This window comes from Rhinoderma darwinii, chromosome 2 (genome assembly GCF_050947455.1).
Source record: "Rhinoderma darwinii isolate aRhiDar2 chromosome 2, aRhiDar2.hap1, whole genome shotgun sequence".
Lineage (NCBI taxonomy): Eukaryota > Metazoa > Chordata > Amphibia > Anura > Rhinodermatidae > Rhinoderma > Rhinoderma darwinii.
The window spans coordinates 136,595,067-136,619,283 of NC_134688.1; the positions used below are offsets into that span (position 1 = coordinate 136,595,067).

The 24,217-nt window shown below is 41.1% G+C and overlaps 1 protein-coding gene across 3 annotated transcripts in view; it reads right to left on the minus strand.

Moving 5' to 3' along the window:
- The window catches only part of DIAPH3 (diaphanous related formin 3), a 613,925-nt gene that overhangs the window by 502,137 nt on the left and 87,571 nt on the right, over positions 1-24,217 (minus strand). For all 3 annotated transcript variants that reach the window (XM_075852308.1, XM_075852309.1, XM_075852310.1), the window contains one exon: positions 10,886-10,990. In XM_075852308.1, coding sequence (XP_075708423.1) covers positions 10,886-10,990 — 105 coding nt within the window. The remainder of the gene's footprint in view (positions 1-10,885; positions 10,991-24,217) is intronic.

Sequence of the window (24,217 nt, forward strand, 5' to 3'; positions counted from 1 at the left end):
CTGCTGACCATCGATTACTTCAAAAATTGTGCCGTGTGGAGCACCTGGCTGTGGCACTGCGGACTATCCCCAACATTAATGGCATTTGTGTTGGTGCCCGGCATCATAAGTTAGCTCTCTATGCTGATGATCTCGTGTATCTTACAGATCCTATGATTTCCCGGTCGTCTTTGACTGGGGAGCTTGAGCGATTTGGTAATTTGAGTAATTTTAAAGTCAATTACTCTAAATCGGAGGCATTGAGTATATCTCTAGCTGCTCCTCTTGCTGCTCATCTCGTTCAGGTTTTCCCGTTTAAGTGGCAGACCACGTCTTTGAAATACTTGGGGATACATATCCCCACTCATTTGTCTGATCGGTTTACCCTAAACTACACTCCTGTCCTACAACGTACCTTGCATGATTTAGAGGCGTATGGGGGTGGGCGCATGTCTTGGTCTGGGCGTATTAACGCTGTCAAAATGGATATAATGCCGATTTTTTTTTACATATTTCAGACTGTCCCTATTGTGGTGCCTGCGGTTTTCTTCAGAACATTACATAGGGCCATAACCAAATTTGTGTGAGGCTTCTCTAAACCTCGATTTAGATTCTCGGTCCTTAGCTGGCCTAAATTGGAGGGGGGGTGGGTTTGCCGGACTTCAAACGTTACTACCATGGTGCGATCATCTTGAGATTGGTGGATTGGTTCCGCTCAGATACTGGTAAGCAATGGGTGCGCATTGAGAAAAGTATGTCCTCTCTTGCATTGTCCTCTTTGCCTTGGTTGCCTAGTTCGCCGCGACCCGCGTCGTCTTTGCCTTTCCTCACACGTCAGTTTCTTGTTGTTTGGGAACTGATCATGGGTGCTCTGGACCTTGCTCACCGCCCAGCTCCTTTGACTCCTCTTTTTGGTAACCCTTCCTTCCCTCCGGCCGTGGGTGTGGACACATTCCTCTGCTGGGGGAGACAGGACTGGGGGTTCTTAGCCCAGACCCTTACACCTGCAATTTTGTCGCTTGCTGCTATTTCTGAGGCCTGCCTGTGGAGACGCTCAATTTGGTGGTCCTATTTTCAATTACGGTCCTATCTCTCTTCCATGGGAGATTGTCCTGCGTTGCTATCTGTCATGGTCTTCTGCTCCATCTCATATGCTATCCTATCTACATGGGATCCTTCGGCCTGGTTACTCTTATTCTCAGTAGGCGTTCACCGAGGCATGGGATGGGGAAATGGGCATTCAACATTCTGAGGAGGATAGGCAGACTGCATTCCTCTTGGCCCATAAATTGGCGACTTCCTGTTTTGCTCAGGAGAAAAAAATAAAATTCTCACAAGATGGTACCGTTGCCCTTCCTTTCTACATAGGATATTTCCTGATGTGTCTGCAGATTGTTGGAGGTGTGGGGATGCTCCTGGAACTATGTTACACACTTGGTGGGATTGCGCTTTCCTTTTGGGGGAAAATTTTTGATCTTGGAAACAAGCTCTTTGACACTGATGTTCCTACTTCTCCTTCCATTGGATTGCTTTCCATGGTTACTGGATCACTCCCACACCTTAAAAAGGGGCGTCTTTAGGCCTTTTCTGACTGCGGCTAGGACTGTAATACCACGTCACTGGAAGTCCATTAATGTGCCTTCTTTGCAGGAGTGTGTAACTGAGATGAACGGTATTATGAGAATGGGGGACTTGAGGTCTGCTGATCGGGGTAAATCCGAAGTCTTTGTTCAAACTTGGTCAGTTTGGTCTTTGCTTCAGGGTGGCTCCGATTTGTCTCTCTGGTTGGATGGCCCCTTTTGAATGCTCATAACGCCAATTCTCTGCCGCTTTAGCGTTTCCCTTTGTTGTCTTGTCTTTGTGTTGTTGTTTTTTTTGTAACTTTGTATGTTGAATTTTTGCACTTAACATATGGTATTGGTTTCTTGGGACTAGTTTCCCTACATATTGCACTACTTTTGATTCTGGTTAGAGTGCGGCTACTTACCATTAGCTGTTATTTTATGATGTCTGGGAGGTTATTTCCTCAAATTATTCTTCGGTCTCTGTAAAAGTATCTTGTACAGTTTTCATTTCATTGCACTGCGTGCAATATTTGAGATATTGTGAGAGGTTTTATATGCTATGTTTTATACTAATAAAAATGGTTGATAAAGAAAAAAAAAGAAATTGTGCCGTGTCTGAAGTACAATTCCCCCAACAACTTTTGCACACCTACATCCCCATGCAACAACTTAAAAAGAGTAACTGTACTTTCAAAAGTAGGAAAGGGAGCTTATCCATACACAACCAAACGCATGACAAAAGTGCTGATCCAGAATTGGGTTGTAAATAAAAGAAAAGGTTTTCAAGAGGTGTCAAGAGCAGAACGCAATCCAGTAGATAACCGGGTTTACTATTCCATTTATTTATTTTTTTAAACTTTAACTAATAAGCTGCATAGAGTATTGGGGTATGTTCACACGTTTTGGATTTACTGCAGAAAATTACACATCAAATCCGAAACAGAGTCCTCAGAGAATTCTATGTGAAAAAGTCTACACCGAATCATGTTTAATTTGGTGCAGATTTTAGGTCTGAATTAAAAAATAAAGGAAAAAAACCAAAAACAAAGCTACCAACACATATTATGGCATTTTCGAATTTGCCTTTGATTTTTACGCTGCTGAAAACTACAATGTATACCTATGGGAAAAATATTCTCCCACTCAAGACAGACCACTCCTGTTCTTACATTGTGGAATATTTTTATCATGGGCATAAATTGTAATGTTTTCCACAGCGTATATTTACACTGCAGCAATACAAAGCAAGCACACCATGTGTGACTGCACTCATGTCCGGTTAAATGCATTAAAAACTGCACTGTATGAATATAGCCTTAAAAGACTTAATTGTCAAATTATGAAAAACGCACACAAAGAGGACTCCATTATTCTGAATACATTAATGCTGGGGAGGTTCTGCAGAAAACAACACTTCTAGGGCTCTCCGTCAGTACTCAGAAATAACATTGAATGGGTGAATCTTACTGTAAAGCCTTGCAGGAATGTGAGAGGGAAGAATAAACTCCCATTGCAAAATTAACACTTGATACTTAGATCTTCATTAACAAAACCCTAAAGATCTATGGGGGTAAAAAAAAACAAAAAAAAAAACAAAACAAAAGGTGGCAATGGTAGACAAAGGAGCCTTAGTAAGTTAAATGGAACAGAGTAGGAAGAGGAGGAGTATAGTGGAGTAGGGTTAAAAGCCATGCACTACATAGTTTTATACTGCTGTGTCGAAGAAAACATTCTCTCCTCCTTACCATGTATTGTCACGTTGGCATATATTATTGCTAAAATTATCCCAGTTTGTTAAACTCTGAACAGTACAGCAGATTCATGGAGATTCTTTGCTATTAAATACATTGACATACATAAGAATATAAAACCTCAGTGTCAAATGGAAAATACTATATGCCAACAATAAAACATTTTCAGCATGACCGGGCAGAACAAAACATCATAGGAAACCCACCAAAGAAATGAAGCCAATTCTAGAACAGATAATGGAAAGTCTGTGCTGCAAAATGGTCTTCTCAATCTCAACAGTTAAAACTTTAATATTTCATTATTTCTGCCATTCATATTTAATTATTAGCTCCAAAGTCGCTCATTTATTCATGCATATGTTAACTAGTCCCATATCTTACAATCGGTTGGTAAATGTAATAAAGAGTCATCCCAATTCTCATCTACATTTTTAATGAGAAGCACCTATGCATTACGAGCGCTCCTTAGCAGAAGTCAAACACTGCGTGGGGCGCCGTTTTCCCCTAATAATAGATCATTTCATATTCATGTGTATTGAAGACTTTCTGCTCATCAGACTTTCTTAATTGAGGAAACATCTGCAGTATATTTACATTCTCAACGATTGGTTTCAAATCCCTCAAGTGGTTTCATGCTGCAACTTACACAAAAAAGAAAGTCATTTATATGGAGAACAAACTGCTGAGCTCTTTCCCCAAGGAAGAAACAAGTTGGATAGCAGTACCAGCTGCACTATGTGCAATGACACTTCTAGGAAGCCATTGTGCTGCCAGCTATATCAATAGAGATGCGGAACAAGATGTGTGTGAGCATAAATGGGATGTGAAGGAAGAATAAACCCGGCACATTAGAAAAAGATTTAATAATCTCTAACCAAACAGATTTTGCATTAATTCACACAAGTGGAATACAACAAGGAATACAGCATAATGCCACTGAGCAAAATATATAATATACAGAAGAGCCGCTACTGTAACGCCTTTATTTCCAGAGATAGTCAAATTTATTAGAGGTTTGAAATACAACAGTAGTGCAACATAAAAGCGTCCTCATTCAAGAGAAAGTGTTGGGTATTGTGGCTATGCCATCATTGAGATTCATGTGTGCAGTCTCACACATTGGGGCAGATTTACGTTTCGTACTCCAGTCTTCGCTTTCTTCTCCCCTAAAGATAGATATTTATGAAGAGGAGCGTGCTTTAATGAATCTGTCGCATCTTTCCGCTGGCCGTGAGTCACACTCTCCCCCATCAAACACAAAATATATGCATACTCACCTCACCGTTCCTCTTCTCCCCACCAGGTCACATCAAGCTTCCTCAGCATGTCGCGGCTCATACAACATCCTGACACTGCCCGGCATCAATATGTTGCACGAGCCGTGGCATCCTGAGTGGAGTAGAGGAGCGGTGGGCTGAGTATACATAGGAGAGGTAGTTTGATCGGGACTGGGGAGGCAAGGTACAGGGTCCAGCATAGGCCTGTACCATGCTACTTCCCAAAGACTGAAACCTACGCCAGATAGGAGCTGGCGTAAATCTCCTATATAATGTCTGCCAGTGTCTGGAAAACTGTCGCAGAGTGCTTAACACATCACCCCCAGAGTTGTTATGCAAGTGCAGCCACTCCTCGTAGAAATGTATAGGACCATCGGCAATAGCAGAGTGCTCACGTTCAGCCGACATACCCATTCAAATGTCACATTCAGGTATCCTAGATTAGGGATGCACGATGCATCGAAACTTCGATACTGTTTCGATACTGTACATCCCCAAACGGTTTGATACCATTATTTCATGTATTTCGATAGTTAGCTGTGCGGCCGCACAGCTCAGTATAGTAACACATGAATGTATGAGAGCGGGGCTGCGGCTGTGTAATACATGTGTAATACAGCCATTGCCGCGCTCCTGAGTCCTGATAACAAGTGCGTGCTGTCAGGATGATGCGATGCGGCCGGCGCTGCACTAACGAGCGGCGGCATTTAAAACAGAACTTGGCGGGCGCACTGCAAAACACCCCCTTGTTCGTTCTTCAGTGCCTGAATCGCCGCTCATTAGTGCAGTGCCGGCCGCATCTCCTCATGCTATCCGCACACGCACTTCCTGTCAGGAGTGGGGCAATGGCTGTATTACACACCCGCCGTCCCACTGGCGGAGATCAGAGAAACCTCTCATCTCCACCGCTATTCCCGTGAATGCTGCGATCAAAGCTGACTGCAGCATTCAGGGGAAAATTAGATGGGGGATGCCCTTTGGATCGCGTCACAGGGAATTTCTGTGACGCGATTGAGGGACTTACTATATATGGGCAGACAGCCCAGGGTCCATTGAAGGACCCCAGGGCTGTCCTACCATATTTCCTGTTAGGGCATACTTAGGTATGTCCTAACAACTGCCTGTGTACTATCCGTACACAAGCTAATGTACTGGCATATAGATATATGCCAGGACATTACAGTTTAAAAACAAAGTAAAAACAACTGATCAACCCAGAACAGACAGGTTTTGTACCGCAAAGGGAAGGGAAATTTAACACTACCAGGGTAATTAATGTAATATCTTGGGCCAAAAAACAAAAAATTCCCCTAGTTCTCCTCAGCACTGATGCAGAAAAGGCGTTCGATCGTGTTGCATGGGACTTTATGGAAGCGACTCTTATTAGATATGGTTTTCCTCCCGCCTTTATCAGAGCCATCTTCACGCTTTATCATCAGCCATCCGCTAGGATCAAAATAAATGGTACCCTCTCACCATCCTTTGATATTCACAATGGAACGCGACAGGGTTGCCCGCTGTCCCCATCTCTATTTGTGTTAACTATAGAACCTCTAATTCAGAAATTTTTACAGTCACAAGAGGTTCAGGGCCTTAAGATTGGGGAAGTTACTCACTCAACGGCAGCATTTGCAGACTACCTACTTTTATTTATATCGAACCCCCTTCAAGCTTTTCCAGTAATTCTTGCGATTCTGGAGGATTTTGGAAAAATTTCAAATTTCAGGATTAATCTGGGAAAATCCGTAGCTCTAAATATCACGGCGCCAAAATCAATAATCCAACGTTTCAAATTGTCTACACCTTTCACCTGGAATTCAACTGACATAACATATCTGGGTGTCCGCATCCCCTCAGATCCTGCTAAGCTGTTCGAGTATAACTATAAAACGCCATATAAGAAAATTAGTTTGCATCTCTCAGGCTTAAGAATCCCATATGTCTCTTGGATGGGAAGAAAGAACATACTCAAATGTTATATAATGCCGCAAATTTTGTATGTGATGCAGACAATTCCTATGTTGCTCACGAAATCCTGCTTTATCCAAATACACCGCCTATTTTCGAAGTTTATATGGAATTCTGCTCACCCTAGACTTGCATACGCTCAACTGCGAGGGGGGATGCGGATTACCAGATGTTCAGACATACTATAGAGCTAATCATCTAGGTAGATGGCTGACGCTAGTGCACGCACAGCAGCCTGTGTGGCCTCACATTCACGTTGAACGACACTTTCTTGGGGAGGAGGGGGATCATATACCTTTGGTCCAATGTTCCAATAAAGGCAGATCAATTGAGTGACACACTAAAAGGCACGGTAGGTGTGGCAGAACCTCTTTATAAAATCAGAATCGGATACGGGACCCTCTCCACTTATGCCTCTCAAGGTCCTCCCGGCCTTCTTGAAAGCAATAGTTACCCCGATTCACTTTCCTTGGTCTCACTTCCTACGAACCTTAGTATATCCTACTCTACAAAATGTCTCGGTCCTGCCAAAACTAGCTGACTTATTAACTCCACTAGAATCTACCTCCATCTCATTCATACATGAATTTGCATTCACTAGGGTATGTAGAGAATTTTGTACAAGGTATACACAACCATTACGGGACATTAATTGGCTAGAACATTATTTACTATTCCCAAGCTTACCCAAAGGCCTTCTCTCTAAAATATACACTAAACTCCTGCAGTTAGCTGCCCCGCCTAAACCTAGGTATCTGTTGGCATGGGAAAAGGAGTTCTCCACTACTTTTACCCCTTCTGAAGTCTCTACTGTTCTGTCCAACTCGCATGGATTTTCTCGCTGTGTCAAGATCCAAGAGAACTCCTTTAAGACACTGACGAGATGGTATAGAACCCCCCAGATCCTCCATAAATGGCGGCTTACCACTGACGAATTGTGCTAGAGGTGTAGATTAGATGTGAGGACTATCTCACATATATGGTATCACTGTTCAGTCCTAAAGAAATTTTGGTCTGAAGTTGGGAGACTTCTTAATGAAATATGTGGGGTGAAAATATGCCTCACCCCTGAACTGGTGGTGCTGTGGTTACCGAACACTTCATTTAGACCAAATAAGCATTCACTAGTAACCCATTTATTGACGGCAGCCAAACTTCTCATCCCCTTGCAATGGAGATATGAGTCCCCGCCTACAATCCCTCAATGGTTGGAAAAGATTAGACAGATTTTTAGAATGGAAGAACTTGCTGGATGGGAGAGTGGAACTCATGTAAAATTGCTACAAACGTGGAAGAACTGGCTGGAATTCACTAAAAGCCCGTTATATGGTAATACCCTGACCCCCTCTCCTCTGACCTGATTTTAACACCTATTATTATCTCACACATAGCAGTTGAGCTTTCTAGTACTTACACCTACTTTTACTCTGGTCTCATGTTAGTCACCTGTTATTGTTTGTTCTGGTTTATGTTTTTCCGTTGCTTAAGAGAAATGCCCCTGATGGAAAAGGAAGAAATGACCGAGCATGCATCTACTTGGTATAACAGGAAGATTATTAATAATGCCATGTATGACCTGGTTCTCTACTTATCTAGATCTGATTTAAGATTGCCTTTGATTGTGTAGAAGTACTTCTTTTAGTAGGCCTGTGAGCCGCAAAATATATATTGCATGTCATGTTTACATATTGTTATGTATTTCTCAATAAAAATATATTGAAATAAAAATAAAGTAAAAACATAAAAGGAATGTTAAATTAAAAAAAAAAATACACATACACCTTTTTTTACAATAAACATTAAAATAAGTCTCAATACATAAAGCATACACATTCAGTATTGGCGCGGCCGTAATAACCTGCACAACAATTTTTTTTGCATCATTTATGATGTGTACGCTGTAAAAAAAACAAAACTTTTTTTCACATTGTGGGGCACAAGGTGTGATGAATTTAACCTCCATGTGCCTCACATTAATAGTAATTAACCCCATCGTGTACCTTACATATTAACCCATTATGACTGAGAAACATGATGGGGTTAATTACTCTTAATGTGAGGCACGTGGAGGTTAAATTCATCATCACACCACGCGCCTCACATCAGAAAATGGAAGAACTTTTTTTTTTATTATTACTGTTGACAAAGTATCGAATTGGTATCGAAATCGCAATACTAAACGAAGTATCGGTATCGAAGTCCAAATTCTGGTATCGTGACATCCCTATCCTAGATTACTAGAACTTCATTTAACCCCACGTTTCTGCAGTTAAAATGTTTTTTTCTCCAAACGCAACCGCTAACTTTAAAGAGGCTCTGTCACCAGATTCTCAAATCCCTATCTCCTATAGCATGTGATCGGCGCTGCAATGTAGATAACAGTAACGTGTTTTTTTTTTAAAAACTTTCATTTTTGGCCAAGTTATGAGCTATTTTATATATATATATATATATATATATATATATATATATACATATATATATATATATGCAAAGGAGCTTTGAAATGGACAACGGGGCGTTTTTTTTCCGTTATGTCCAACTGGGCGTGTATTGTGTTTTTAACTGGGCGTGTTTATGTGTATGACGCTGAACAATCAGTGACCAGTCAGCGTCAACACTCCTCTCCATTCATTTGCACAGCGTTCTTACTAGAACGATGTGCAGCCACATACACAAGTGTCCTGATAATGAATACACATGAAATCCAGCCTGGACGTGATGTGTACTCAGAATCCTGACACTTCTGACTCTTTTCTGTGAGATTTCCAGCAAGGGAAACGAAATCTCGTTTAGCTCGTAATCTCGCGAGATTACGAGTGGCTTGCTGAAATCTCAGAGAAAAGATTCAGAAGTGTCAGGATTCTGAGTACACATGACGTCCAGGCTGGATTTCATGTGTATTCATTATCAGGACACTTGTGTATGTGGCTGCACATCGTTCTAGTAAGAACGCTGTGAAAATGAATGGAGAGGTGTTGACGCTGACTGGTCACTGATTGTTCAGCGTCATACACATAAACACGCCCAGTTAAAAACACAATACACGCCCAGTTGGACATAACGGAAAAAAAACGCCCCGTTGTCCATTTCAAAGCTCCTTTGCATATATATAAAATAGCTTATAACTTGGCCAAAAATGAACGTTTTTAAAAAAAAAACACTTTACTGTTATCTAGATTGCAGCGCCGATCACATGATATAGGAGATAGGGATTTGAGAATCTGGTGACAGAGCCTCTTTAAATACAAGTCCCTGAGTTATCTCTACATAGCATAGACTTTTAATAATCCACTCACTTTTGGGTTCTATGTCTACTACAATGGTAACAAGACGATGAGAAGTGTCATGTCCATGGCCACGGGCCGTCAGGCTCGCTCACCACCTGACAGCAGCAGCCATGGGTCTGCGAGCGCTGGACCCAATCTCCTCCTCAGGAGATGCCAGCGCTCTCTTCGGCCGGGTCCTGTAGGGTTAATGTCAAAGTTAGCCCATGAGTACCCTGGACTATAAGAAATGCTCAGCCCCTTCCTCCCATGCCTGAGCGTTGTCGTACCCAAAGTTTGTCTAGCAAATCTCCTCCTAGTGTTTCCCAGTTCCCAGTGTTCCCCGTTCCTGTACCTGTATCCTGTGCTATCCTGGTTAAGTGCCGTGCTGAGCTGAAGTCGTACTGTGCTGTATACCACGCCTGACGTCTGCCTAGTCCCAGCCGAGCCTGTCTCGCTACTGACCGAGCTGCTACAGGGTCACTATACGAACTATAGACTGTGACCTGTTGGCCAGCTGCCATACTGTCAAGGTGGTACGGCCCAGTGGGTCCACGTAACCAACATGACAAGAAGCAACTACTATACAGGTAATCCAGTGCTGATAATTATGGTGGCTTGTAACACTGTTTTCCTTTTGCCTGCTGCTATGCCCATGTACATTATGGGTCAGTCTTCACTAAAGTTTTGACATTCTACTCAATCTAAAACTTAGATTGGGAAATTAAAACAATATTTGAACAACAGCCTGCAATTGCCTACAGTATCTAATGCTAGGTAGATGCGTGGCTGCCACCTACGGGGGCCCCCTTGGAACAGCTCTTTCAGTCTTATACTGTTGTTTTTGGAGCTTCTTTGTGGGCAATGAATTGTCAAAGTATCCGGCATAATTCCTGTTCCACATTTCCATTTTTGTACATTTCTAATTAGTGTTATATTTCTGCAACGTGTCCCATATGAACCTCTACAAGACCACACTTCACCGCTTCCTCTCATTACAGCTGCAAATCTTTAAAGCATGCCAAGTTATACTTTTATATTTGCCAGCATCTCCCATTATACTTTCAGAGCGTACTTACAATATTTGAAGCGGTGCTAATATATTGCATGACCATCTCTTTCTTGGTTGCAAAGTCTTTCTCGCGCAGTGGTGCTTTTCGATCTTCATTTAGATTCATATCTTCCTGGAGAATAAAATTTAAAAAAAAAAGTTGGGAATGTGATAATATGTACAGGAATATAAGATTGATATAAAACATATTTGTAGCTTTTACCCTAAGCACCGTGATAGCTTACTATACATATGGACTATACATCACTACAAACAAAAGAATGTAAAGGATGAAAAGGATGAAAAGGAGCTAGAGATTCTCATACGTATTCATGAAGTTGGTTCTCTGAGGAAAAGTAGCTCTATGTAACTTGTTATGCACCACCTGGCTACTGGAGTTGTGTGTTGCACTGATGTGGTTTAGTTAGCGCATGAAGTTCTACAAATGTGCCGGACACTTACGGTAATCAACATACCAAAGTAAAGGAAAAACGACAGACACCAGTGTCTGTCCCTTAAGGCTCTCCCTCCGCATGCCATGGCTCTTACAAGGTCCTGGCACCGGGCAGTGTCAAGATATTGTATGTGATGCAGCACTCAGGACATTGAGAATTGCATCGCATATAAGGTCCTGAAGCTGCTCAGCGTCAGGACCTTGTATGAGCCACAGCATGCTGAGGGAGCCGGAGTGAATTCGGTGGGGAGATGCGAAGAGGAGCGGTGAGGGGACCATACAACTTTTTATTTTTATTTTCGGGCGAACAGATGGTGCACGGCCGTTACACCACAATTATGGCGCACGGCCAAACGAAAGATGCAACATTTATTAAGAGGTGTTTGTCGCTTAATAAATCTGCATCTTACTCCAATAATTTATTTATTAAGACTGGCGTATGAAACAGAAGTCTTAATAAATGACCCCCAATGACTTCATACTGTGTTTTGTTGGTTTGTTTTTTTATGTATGTTGCGTGCAAAAATGCAGATTTCATTCCGCTGCAATAGTCGCAACACTTTGCCATCTGTTGTGGGTTTTGCACCCCCATTAAATCCAATGGGAAAAACCCATAAAAGAAAAGCAACTAAAACGCAGCATAACTTGACATGCTGGGAACTTAATAAGTTAACCTGCGGTGCGGAATTTAACGTTTTCTTTTGTTTTTTCTTTGCAGAGTGGGTATAAGATTTTCAAAATCTCATCCACTTTGCTGTGAAGCTTAAGCTTTGTGTTAACCTGCTGCCTTTTTCAGCTGGAAAATAAATATTACCGTGCCCACCGAACTTTAGGAAAGTAAGAAAATAAAAAACACTAGTGTGACCAAAACCAAATAATTAAATATACATAAACAACGTGAATGATACAGCTAAACAGCAATGTATTCAGTGTATTTTGAATATAAATTCCCAGTCTGATCACATACTGCTTCCAAAAAGTCACCTGTAGAGGATAGAGGTTAAATTGCATTTGAAGGGTGGATTTTGCTTTAATCTGCATCCACTCGCAATAAACTCAAAAGAAAAGATCTGAAATTCAGGACAGCAAGCAGATATTGGGAAAAGGTCAAAATGAACGTGCGCATTTTGTTTTCTGGTTCTTTATCCACCGACACTGGAGTCACGGAATGTTTTTCAATATCAAAACAAGACCTGCTCATTTACTAGGGTTGCTAAAATCAATACTTAATCCAAATGTATATCGTACCCCTAGAGAAATGATTACACTGACAATTTGTAGAGACATGGTGGACAGATTTTAGTTGTTTTTTTTCCCCTTCCCTTTCAAAACACCAGACATTTTATTGTAGTTCTAGATTTATCATCAGAAAGAGAACTAAACAAACCTGCAATTTATACACAGTGTAGATTATCCAAGAAAGGCCATAAAAGAATAGTCCGCATACAGGCTGCAATTCTGGCTGCTTTTCAGTTATATTAGGTGAAATGACCACGATTCAGTCACATCGTAGTATTAGCAGAATGCTACCTTGCATCTACATGAAATAAAGGGACATTCGTATCATAGATATTGCTACTATATACTAGTCCTTCTCAATCAATTAGAATATCATCAAAAAGTTAATTTATTTCAGTAACTCAGTTCAAAAAGTGAAACTCATTATATAGATTCATTACACACAGAGTGATCTATTAATAGTTAATGAGAACAGAAAATGTAGTGTCTCAAAAATGATTTTTAATACCGAAATGTAGGCCTACTGAAAAGTACGTACAGTATATGCCCTCAATACTTGGTCCGGGATCCTTTTGCATGAATTACTGCATCAATGCGGCGTGGCATGGGGGCGATCAGCCTGTGGCACTGCTGAGGTGTTATGGAAGCCCAGGTTGTATGATAGTGGCCTTCAGCTCATCTGCATTGTTGGGTCTGGTGTCATCTTCCTCTTGATAATACCCCATAGAGAAGCGCAGTGATACTGTGGTTATTAAACCAGGTATTGGTACTTTTGGCAGAGTGGGCAGGTGCCAAGTCCTGCTGGAAAATGAAATCATCATCTCCATAAAGCTTGTCAGCAGAGGGAAGCATGAAGTGCTCGAAAATTTCCTGGTAGACGCTGCACTGACTCTGGACTTGATATAACACAGTGGACAAACACCAGCAGATGACATGGCTCCCCAAACCATCACTGACTGTGGAAACTGCACACTGGACCGCAAGCAACTTGGCTTGACGCCTCTCCACTCTTCCTCTAGACTCTGGGACCTAGATTTCCAAATGAAATGCAAAATTTACTTTTATCTGAAAACAGGACTTTGGACACTGAGCAACAGACCAGTCCTTTTAAAGGCTTAGGAAACCTTTGCAGGTGTTTTGTGTTGATTAGCTGACTAGAATGTGACACCATGAGTCTACAATCTTCAACTTTTACCCAATATTCTAATTTTCTGAAAGACTAAATATTGGGTTTTCATTAACAGTTAGCCATAACCATCAACTTATCACTCTGTGTAATGAATCTATATAGTGTATGAGTTTCACTTTTTGAATTGAATTACTGAAATAAACTAACTTTTTAATGATATTCAAATTCATTGAGAAGGACTAGTATATATCTGTAGGAGGTAGGACCCACACCTACCTCCAAAATTGCTTGTTTCTGTAATTCCCATATAAATGGATGGAGAGCTACCTCTCCATTCTCCACCTGGATAGAGACCCGCAATCTCTAAATAGGTGCAGTTCCCAGATGTGGGATCCGTGTCTATGAGACATTTATGGAACATCCTGTGAACATGCCATTGTCTATGGTGAGATTAACGTTTTAAAGTGTACCTCCACTTGTGATCCCACTATCTGACCGGACATTGGTCGTGGAAATATGCTCCTTCATGCTGGGCGGTACAGATGCCATGGCAACCGTACAACACCCGGAGAGTAACATGCACGGGTCCCTAATAACTAGAGCTGAATTCTAGCACAATACTCAACGTCGTACGGTTTCCATAGTAACGGTCGCCGAGTGTGCAGGAGCGTCTTTAAACGCATAATGTCAGGTTGGACAGGAGACCACAAGTAGAGGTGCACTTTAAGGGAGTGCATTCTACAACCTCAAAGCATATCGGCTGATATTCTATTCATCCTGACACTACCTGCTGTATTATCCCAACAATAGATTTCTTCTTCCATGCAGACGGACACCAACTTCTAATGACCGGTATCAGGGCAGGACAAGGAGTTAACGAGCAACGGTGACTGGCCGGGCGCACATCTCTCGCTGCGTGCGAGCATGGAATAGGTATGGGTGTTGCGCTTTACCACGAGGCTAGTACGATGTACAATACAATGATTCTGGCACTGCAGGGACTGAGGTTGACAGATGGGCACTAATATGAGCTTTGTGCAGATTCTAGATTGTAGGACCAGGATTGATATTCCATAGATGATGGGACTTACTTCTGACAATGTTGTTCATGCCTTAAGTACCCATCCATCTTTCTAACCGGTAATATCCTCCCCGCCAATAGAAAGGCCAGAATCTTCACTTTTGCAGAGTTTCTTATTGTTCTTATCTTATGCTCACAATTATTAAACAGGTTGTTATTTAGGACAAATCATTTTATGTCAAAAGCATCTCACAATGATAACCTTATGCCAGGGTGCCTCGCTGCAGTACTCCACTTTAATCTGTTGGAGAATCTAGCAGAAAGTTTTTAATTACCGTACAGCGCTACCACAGGGGAATACTAAGTATTTGTAAGGTCCGTGGCTACGGGCTATCAGCTCCAACCTCCCCCTGACAGCCACAAATCGGCAAGCGCTGGCCCCAGCCTCCTCCTCAGGAGACGCCAGCGCTCACCTCCGCCAGATCCCGTATGGTGCGCAGGCACGCTCGTGCTCGCTCTTAAAGGGGCAGCGCACGCACCGGACCTCATGGGTGAACTTTGACCAGTGAGTACCCTAGACTATAAGAGAAGTCCAGCCCTCGAGTTCTATGCCTGAGCGTTGTTGTGTTCCCTATAGTTTGTCTATGTGATGGCCTCCTAGTGTGTTTCCTGTTCCAGTCCCTTTCCCTGTACCTATACTTGTTTCCAGTTCCTGTTCCTAGCAATCCATACCTTCCTGGTCTAGCACGGAGCTGTGCCAAAGTCGTGCTGCGCTACATCCACGTCTGACCTGCTTCACCTCGCCTGACGTCCGCCTGCTACCTAGTCCCAGCCGAGCCTGCCCTGCTGCTGTCTGAGCTGCCACAGGTAACTATAGACAATCACCTGCTCCCTGCTGGCCAGTTGCCTTACCGCCAAGGTGGTACAGCCCAGTGGGTCCACAGACCCTTCGTGACAGTATTAGAGTATCTTATGAAATAAATGGCCTGCCCACGTAAGAATATGACTGGTCCTCCAGAGCAAAAGATGCTCTTCCGTTCTCTGCTCTGGTTAAATCCAGGTTAAGGGACTACCTTCTATTAACTCGAAATTCACGTATAGGGCATCTAAAAAAAATAAAAAAATAACACTATTCTAAACCAGAAAACCCTGTAATGGAGGTCTGCACGTAAAGAGTCCCCCACCACAACCTCTAAAAACATGTACAGTACTATATCATTTGTTTTTGGGGGAACGGTTTAAAAAAAACAAACAAAAAAAACACCTTATATCGATGACCTTTTGTTGACCACATTTAAGCAGAGGTTAATTTTCATGATATAAATTCCATCAAAGCAGAAAATACATTTCCTAGGTGTGCATGGGGTGCAGGTTGTATATAAATAATTCACATTAACTGGTATATGAAATAAAATAGCAAGGGTTGCAAATAATGCAGTTCTGTAATAAAGTACTTCAAGTGCCCAGACCAGACAAGTTAGCAGGTTACATTCCTCACTGTCATCGTTCAGCCATAAGCTTATTTTCTTCTCTATAAATTACAGTAGGTTTAAAATGCTTGTCAATATGAATAATATTATTTTGCTTTAGTTTATTTAAACCGGGCTAACAGGAAAGGCTTCTATTTATATGCTAATTTATATGTGAAGTGTCACATTCCAAGACCACAGAAGAGCTTACCCACAGCCTACTCATTGTAGAATACCCACAAGGTTTAAAGAGACTCTGTCACCACATTATAAGTGGCCTATCTCCCACATAATGAGATCGGCGCTATAATGTAGATTACAGCAGTGTTTTTTATTTAGAAAAACTATTTCCACCAAGTTAGGAGCGATTTTAGCTTTATGCTAATTACTTTCTTAATTCCCAACTGGGCGTGTTTTTACTTTTGACCAAGTGGGCGTTGTGGAGAGAAGTGTATGGAGCTGACCAATCAGTGTCATACACATCTCTCCATTCATTTACTCTGCACATAGTGATCCTGCGTTGTTCAATATGTGCAGTCACATACACACACACTAACATTACTGAAGCGTCTTGACAGTAAATAGACATCGCGTCCAACCAGGACGCGATATCTATTCACAATCCCGATATTTTGTTAACGTTTGTGTGTGACTTACAGCACAGCAAGCGTAATCTCACGAGATCACGCTGTAAATGACAGCACAACGTGATCTCTGTAAGTCACACACAAAGTTACTGAAGTGTCGTGATTGAGAATAGACATGCCGTCCTGGTTCGACGCAATGTCTATTTACTGATAAGACGCTTTAGTAACATTGTGTGTGTATGTGACTGCACATAGTGAACAACGCAGGATCACTATGTGCAGAGTAAATGAATGGAGAGAAGTGTATGTAAGAGATAGGGCATTTATAATGTGGTGACAGAGCCTCTTTAACTACACAAGTAAATGCATATATTTTGTTAATCTACCAGAAAACGTGTATCTACTTTGCTGTATTACATGTACAACTGAACAAAAAAAAATGTTTAGAGCATATATACAGTACTGTGCAAAAGTTTAATTGTGGAAAAATGCTACAAAGTAAGAATGCTTTAAAAGAAAACCTAACACTTCTATTTTTTAATCAATTAACAAAGGTAAGGTGAATTCACAGAGAGAAATCTAAATCAAAATCAATATTTGGTGTGACCACACTTTGCCTTGAAAAAAGCATCAATTGTTCTACGTACACTTGCACAAAGTCATGGATTTTGTAGGATTATAGTCAGGCGTATGATTAACCAATTATACCAAACAGGCGAGAATTATCATAATTTTCAAATGTAGGTTTAAACAGTCATTAACAGTAACAGAAACAGCTGTGTAAGAGGCTTACAACTGGGTGAGAAGCAATCAAAGGCCACATGCACAAGATAGTGTTTTTTCTCAGCGTGCTATCCGTTTTTTTTAATGGATAATACACTGACCCATTCATTTCTCTAGTCCCCTGCACATGACCGTGGTTTTCACAGATCCATGTGGGGGCCTTGGGACCGAGCCACAAAACAGAGCTGTTCCCATTCCTGTTCGTGTTTGTGGCTCAGTCTCATCCTTCAAGTGCATGGAGGCTGGATAACCACGGACAGCCATCAGTGCGCTATTCGTGTTTTGCAGATCCGTTGTTTATGGACCACAAACGGTCGTGTGCATGTAGCCAAACTCTGCTACAAAGGTGAAGTTGTGGACAACAGTTTCTTGTCAAAGGTCCACCATGTCAAAACTGAGCACGACAAGGATATGAGGTAGATATACTGCATCAGCAAGGTCTCTACCATGGAAAGATTTCAAAGCAGATTGGGGTTTCAAGATGTGCTGTTACAGCTATTTTGAAAATGCATAAAGAGGCAGGCAACATTGAGGACCGTAAACACAGTGGTGGCCAAGGAGACTTCGTGCAGCAGATCAAAGACACATCATGCTTACTTCCCATCGAAATCAGAAGATTGCCAGCAGTATCACCAACTCAGAACTGGAAGAAACCAGTGGGACCCAAGTACACCAATCTACTGTTTGGAGAGGAAGTTGTCTTCATGGAAGAATTGCGCCCAAAAAGTCATACCTTCGACGTGGAAACAAGGCTAAGGGAATCAACTATGCACAAAAACATAGGAACTGGGGTGCAGAAAAATGGCAGCAGGTGCTCTGTACTAATGAGCTGCGACAGAAGACAAATTGTTCGCCAAAAGCCTGGAGAGCGGTATAATAACGTGTCTGCAGGCAACAGTGAAGCTGCATTTCAGCAATTGGAGTTGAGGATCTGGACAGTATTAAAGGGGTTTTCCAGCCAATAAAAATTGAAATCTCCTGAAGATAGTCCATCAATTTTTATTGGCTGGAAAACCCCTTTGTGTCATCAATGCTGAGAAATACAGGCAGATATTATCCATTATGCAATACCATCAGGGAGGCTTCTAAATGGCTCCAAATTTATTCTGCAGCAAGACAATGACCCCAACCATACAGCCAATATCATTAAGAACTATCTCTCAGCATAAAGAAGACCAAAGAGCCCTGGAAGTGAGGATATGGCCCCCACAGAGCCCTGATCTGAACATCGAGTTGTCTGGGATTACATATTGACAGAAGGATTTGAGGAAGCCTACATCCACAGAAGATCTGTGGTTAGTTCTCCAAGATGTTAAGAACCACCTCCCTGCCGAGTTCCTTCAAAAACTGTGTGGAAGCACACCAAGGTCTTAGTCACCCACAGACTAAGGCAAGTATGCCGAAACACGCGTCGGGTGGACACGTATCTATTGCTCTGCTTGTGTATCATATTCGTGGTATAGTATGGTTGTTTGCATTTTGACCACATCATGGGTTACCTATTTCTAATGTTATACTATATGCAGCTTAATGCTTATCATTAGAATCTAGCATTATTTAGAATGTTTGTGCAATTTGCATCTACACAACGTTTGGTGAACCACCGTGTTAATATCCTATACTACACTATACTTATGTTTACTCCAATGTCTATCAGAGCTTAAGATTAGGCTGTCCACTTTTTTTAGAACTTGTCCACACACAACGGAATTGCTTCAGCAATTCCGTTGAAAGTCAGAGGCTTTCTGCAGTGGCAAAAACACACCATTTCCTGCATTTTTTACGGCAGAAAATGGTGCGGAAATTGCGGCGTTTTTACCAATGTTAGGAGACGGAGACAGCTCCTCTGAAAAAATTAGCAATTCTGCACATTTTCCGTAGCAGGAATTGACATGCAGCGGTCAAAAAAAAACACGCACCGAGGGTCAATTTCCGCTCTGAAATCTTACGCATGTGGATGAGATTTGTTAAATCTCATCCACTATGCTGCTACTGTATTCTGCTGCGTTCTTTCCAGCCGGAAAAAACGCAGCAATTCCGTTACGTGTGGATGAGCCTTTAGAGAGCATGGACATTTTTTGTGTTCGATATTTGTCAATAAAGGTTTTTCCATATTTTTGATACTCAAAAATTAAAATTTTCATATTTTTCTCTTCTTTGGTTTAAAAATCTACTTATGATGCAGGCAATACATACTAGTCTTTTGACCACCCGCTAAAAAAAATTAATTTGTTTACACAATTGGTATAATCTGGTGGGTGATCACTACTCTACTTGTTGGTTATATTGGGTCGTTCTTTGCTTAAAAGGTTGGTATGGTCTTTTTTTTCCACTGTACTTAAATCATAAATAAAAAATCCTTTTAAAAAGTGTAACTAAACGTTTGACAAACTTCTGATATGTCATAGTGACATGTCAGAAGTTTGGATGGGTGGGGGTCCGAGCACGGACACCCCCACCGATCGCTAGAACGAAGCAGCTGAAGCATTCGTGTGAGCGTTCAGCGCGTTGGGGCTGTTCGGCTTTTTACAGAAATCAATGTATCGGTGTACGGACTCCATAGAAAGTCTATGAGGCCGTACTCCAATACATCGGCTGTCCTCAAAAAGCCGACCAGACACGAAGCGGCTGAGCACTCACACGAGCGCTTCAGCTGCTTCGTTCTATCGATCGGTGGGGGTCTCAGTGCTCGGACCCCCACCAATACAAACTTCTGACACGTCACTATGACATGTCAGAAGTGTGTCAAACATTTAGCTACACTTTAATATATATTTTCACTTTTATATTACCTAATATTTTGCAGAATAGTGCATTATATTCCTTTTTTTCACCTTTTTTTTTTTATTACATTTTTTTTCCCTTACTTGTGATTTTGGAATGTGTTTCCCAAGGGGAACGCAAAATTTCTATGGCACAGCTGCCATCCCAAGGATAATAACCAGGCATTATACTGGACAAGGTTGTTGTACGCTGAGTGCTCTTCCAAATCATAAAAGATAGAAGAGATTCTCTGTTTTCTACTCTGTTATAGGGGCACTATTGTATCTTTCCAATTCCTGAAAGTTGTGTGTGGGTGTTATTGTTTCCATTTATGTATCTATATATGGTCCCTTCCTATATGTCTGTATGTGTGAACCCTCCATTTGTTTTGGAAGATCTGTTTTGTAAAACGTTTTATATGGTTTTTTTTATTCACTTGTCCAAAAACGTTTTTCAGCTAAATAAAATATATAGAAAAAACCATGGACCACAAATACAGCTGTGTAGAAAAGCCATATAAACGCGTGTGTAGACCTTGCTCTGACTGAATGAGATATGTGGTCCTTTGATGGAGTCAAGATTTACATAGGAGGCCCCCACAATATAGATGGTTGACTACCACTAGCCTTACAGATGATAATAAAATAGAGGTTTTACTTTAATCTACAAGTTTTAAACATAATTCTGGCGCTGAAAACATGGTATCATTCCATATATTTGGCATCCATAACTATAATTACTAAAAAGATAATGAATACTCTCATTCAGGGAGCTTATGTAGGTTCTAAAAAGAAACTCATGGCTCACTGTGGTCTCGGAAACCATGAGTTAAATTAATGGATAGTAATGATATTCATTTCGAACGCATTAGCGCTCAAGTAAGCAATATACGTTAATACTAGCAGATATTACTTAACTGCTTAATCCATACAACCTTCCCATCTAATGTAACATCACAGGACGAACATCTACTCATAATATAATAATCAGTACTCATTTTGCCAAATACCCTTTAATCTGTCCGTGGTTAAGTTTTACTATTGATTTCCCATTTATAATTAATAATGAAAAAAAAAAAAAAGAAATGAGTCTATCATTCCCATAATAAAAGGGGCATTTGCCTGATTTTCCCCTAAAGCTATAATTAAAGTAACGGATTATCGTGCTCATAGTGTTTTAATCAGATATGAAACCATAAAGCTTCCCAAGCTTCGACATAATTACGTTTTTAAAATCTATTACATAACCTAATAGAACACAATTTACAATTATAAGGAAAACTATTGATACCATTTATCTTTTGGAGTTAGGTTCATCTGGCTTTAGGCCAGGACTAAACCGTAGATTCTGCAGAGCACTGTCCTATTGGAGCATTCAGTGCAATTTCACATCTCAATAAAATTCACTAGAATTGGACAAAAGGTGCAGTCTTAAAGGTGCAGTCATTAATAAAATCTGCAATTACAACAGATTATTGAAAATGCATAGTTTTTATGAAAAAGGCATACAGGCAGTCCATGGGGGTTCCTATGTTCTAATATTTTTGCTATAGGAGCCATCTTTTATTGTGCCACAATAAGGAGGACATGTTCGGAGCACAGCCTCTGGGCATGCGCAGTGCACAGCCCCGTCCTGCAGTCTCTAATTTAGAACATGAGCGATACAGACAGCGGTCTGCCTGGGTTGTTTGTAACCATAGGAGAAAAGGACGTACGGCGCGGATATGTGCAGATCCACTATATTATTGTCAAAAAGGACCTGCCAGCGGTCACGTGGGATGGGATGACAGCCCACCTTCAAAGCAGAAAGTGCCATGGAGCACATTGGGGGCATCAAGCAGCAAAGAAGTGGTAGGTAAGTATTCTAAATGATATAAAACAATGTAACAGCTAGTTTTTTTTTAGTACACTTTAGCTCTAGGATGTCTGTTTGATAAAAGTGGGAGGTGAAACAACCCCTTTAACTCTACTATATCAGAAAGACTTGGATTCGCTATGGTTGAACCTATAAACACAAAACCATCACATGACACTGCAAGGTATCTGGAGTCAGCATTTAAAGGCAAACTATGGCTCGTTTCTTAAAGGGAACTCGTCACATTTAAAATGTAGTCCGATCAGTAGGCTACATGTTATAGCGCAAGAAAAGCTTGGTCAGAAGAGACACCAGGCCTGCATTGCAGGAGGAGTAGACACCCTGGGAATGGGGGCAGTTGAGTGCTTGTTTAAGTGTGTGGCACCAACTACAAGGGGCACTGAGTGTGGCACTATCTACCTGGGCTACCAGTAGTTGTCAGCACTTATCTAGTAGCCTGGCACTTTTTTTTTTATTAGAGCTTGTAATATAAAGGCTGGTGGATGAGTGCAAACTAATGCTTAGAACATAAAAACCCGAGGGTAGCAATATCGTGGCGAAAATAACGTCCCTTTAGAAATCCTGTGTTTGCCTCTGAGTTTAGTTGCAAAAGATTCAGTATGACTTGTAATTTATAGCTCTAAATACCTGCTCGCTCTCTAAACAGGCGTTCAGTGGGCGGTCCTATTCAATGATTGACAGCTGTCTCGGATACTGGGAAGACTGTCAATCATTGAGTGAGATTGCCCACTGAACTCCTAAGTTTAGAGAGAGCAGGTACTTAGATCTATAAATGACAAGTTATACTGAATCTTTTAAACACAAAACTATATATCAATCTGTTCAGTTCTTCCTGCTCTATAACATGCTGCCTGCAGATTGGACTGCATTTTCAACGTGATTTTTCGCTTGAAATCATGAGCCAGTGCTGTTTTTCTAGTTATCCGCCCAATAAGACATCGGCTGCAGGTTGCCCGTGTGTTGCACAGCATCAGATGACAATGGCATATCTCCATCATCCTGAGCGATCTGTCAGTTCTCCAGATTGTTACCTGTTAAATACATATGGCTAAAAATCTCTCCCTACAGAAATGTTTAGACTTACAGTAGCACTGCAACCAAACATGCGTTCTGAAATCAGCAATATGTACGCCCATATTACATTATTGGTATAGTCCTATAATACAGCGAGACAGCATCATCCATAATGTTAAGTGCCGTGCTCAGAGCCACTATTTCTGCATTGAACCGAGAGTTTCATACAGGAAAACCTGAGACTAGGGACAATTCCTTATGAAGTGAACATTTGTACAGTTCATAACAGAAACGATGAATATAATGTCCAGGCATTCTCATCAATGTTATTTTACACTACTGTCCCTGGTCTCAGGCACACACGGACTAGTCATGTTACGTCACTTCCCATCCCAGTTGCCTAAACCCAGTGAGGAATGATGGATCATTTGGGAAGCATCTATTTACTTATTTAATTGGTGCAATTTTGAAAGTCACCTGCAGGGGTGTGAACTAGGGAGATACAAGCTGTAACTTACATGCGACAGTCCATTTAGTCCTAAATCCGCTATAATAAAAGACAGCAAACCACTATTTGTTTTATAAGACAATCACCCAAGTCCTCACATAACCCAATTCATTTTAATTATACGACTTTCAAATTACATTAAGAGATATTAAATTTTGGCTAGTCAACTATCTCCAGCTGTTAAGATGAAGAAATGAAATCATTACCAAGTAAATCAGAAGGATACAATAAGCGTCTTGCTACATTCATTCTTTGTATTAAAATATACAAGATCATCAGTCAGTTTCCAAATAAACAAAATAAATGCAGCAGTAAGGTAAACCGCTATTAACACTTCCAGGACGTCTGCCTCCACGGTTAGTTCATTTTTAAAAAAAAAATTTTTCCTTTCTTTAACAAAAACCTATTACAACGAAAACACGTCCATAAAACATACGCGCTATAATGGGGTTTTTAGTTCCTGCTGCGTTTATGAACTGAATTACACGGTGCACTTTAATTGACTAAACCAACATCTT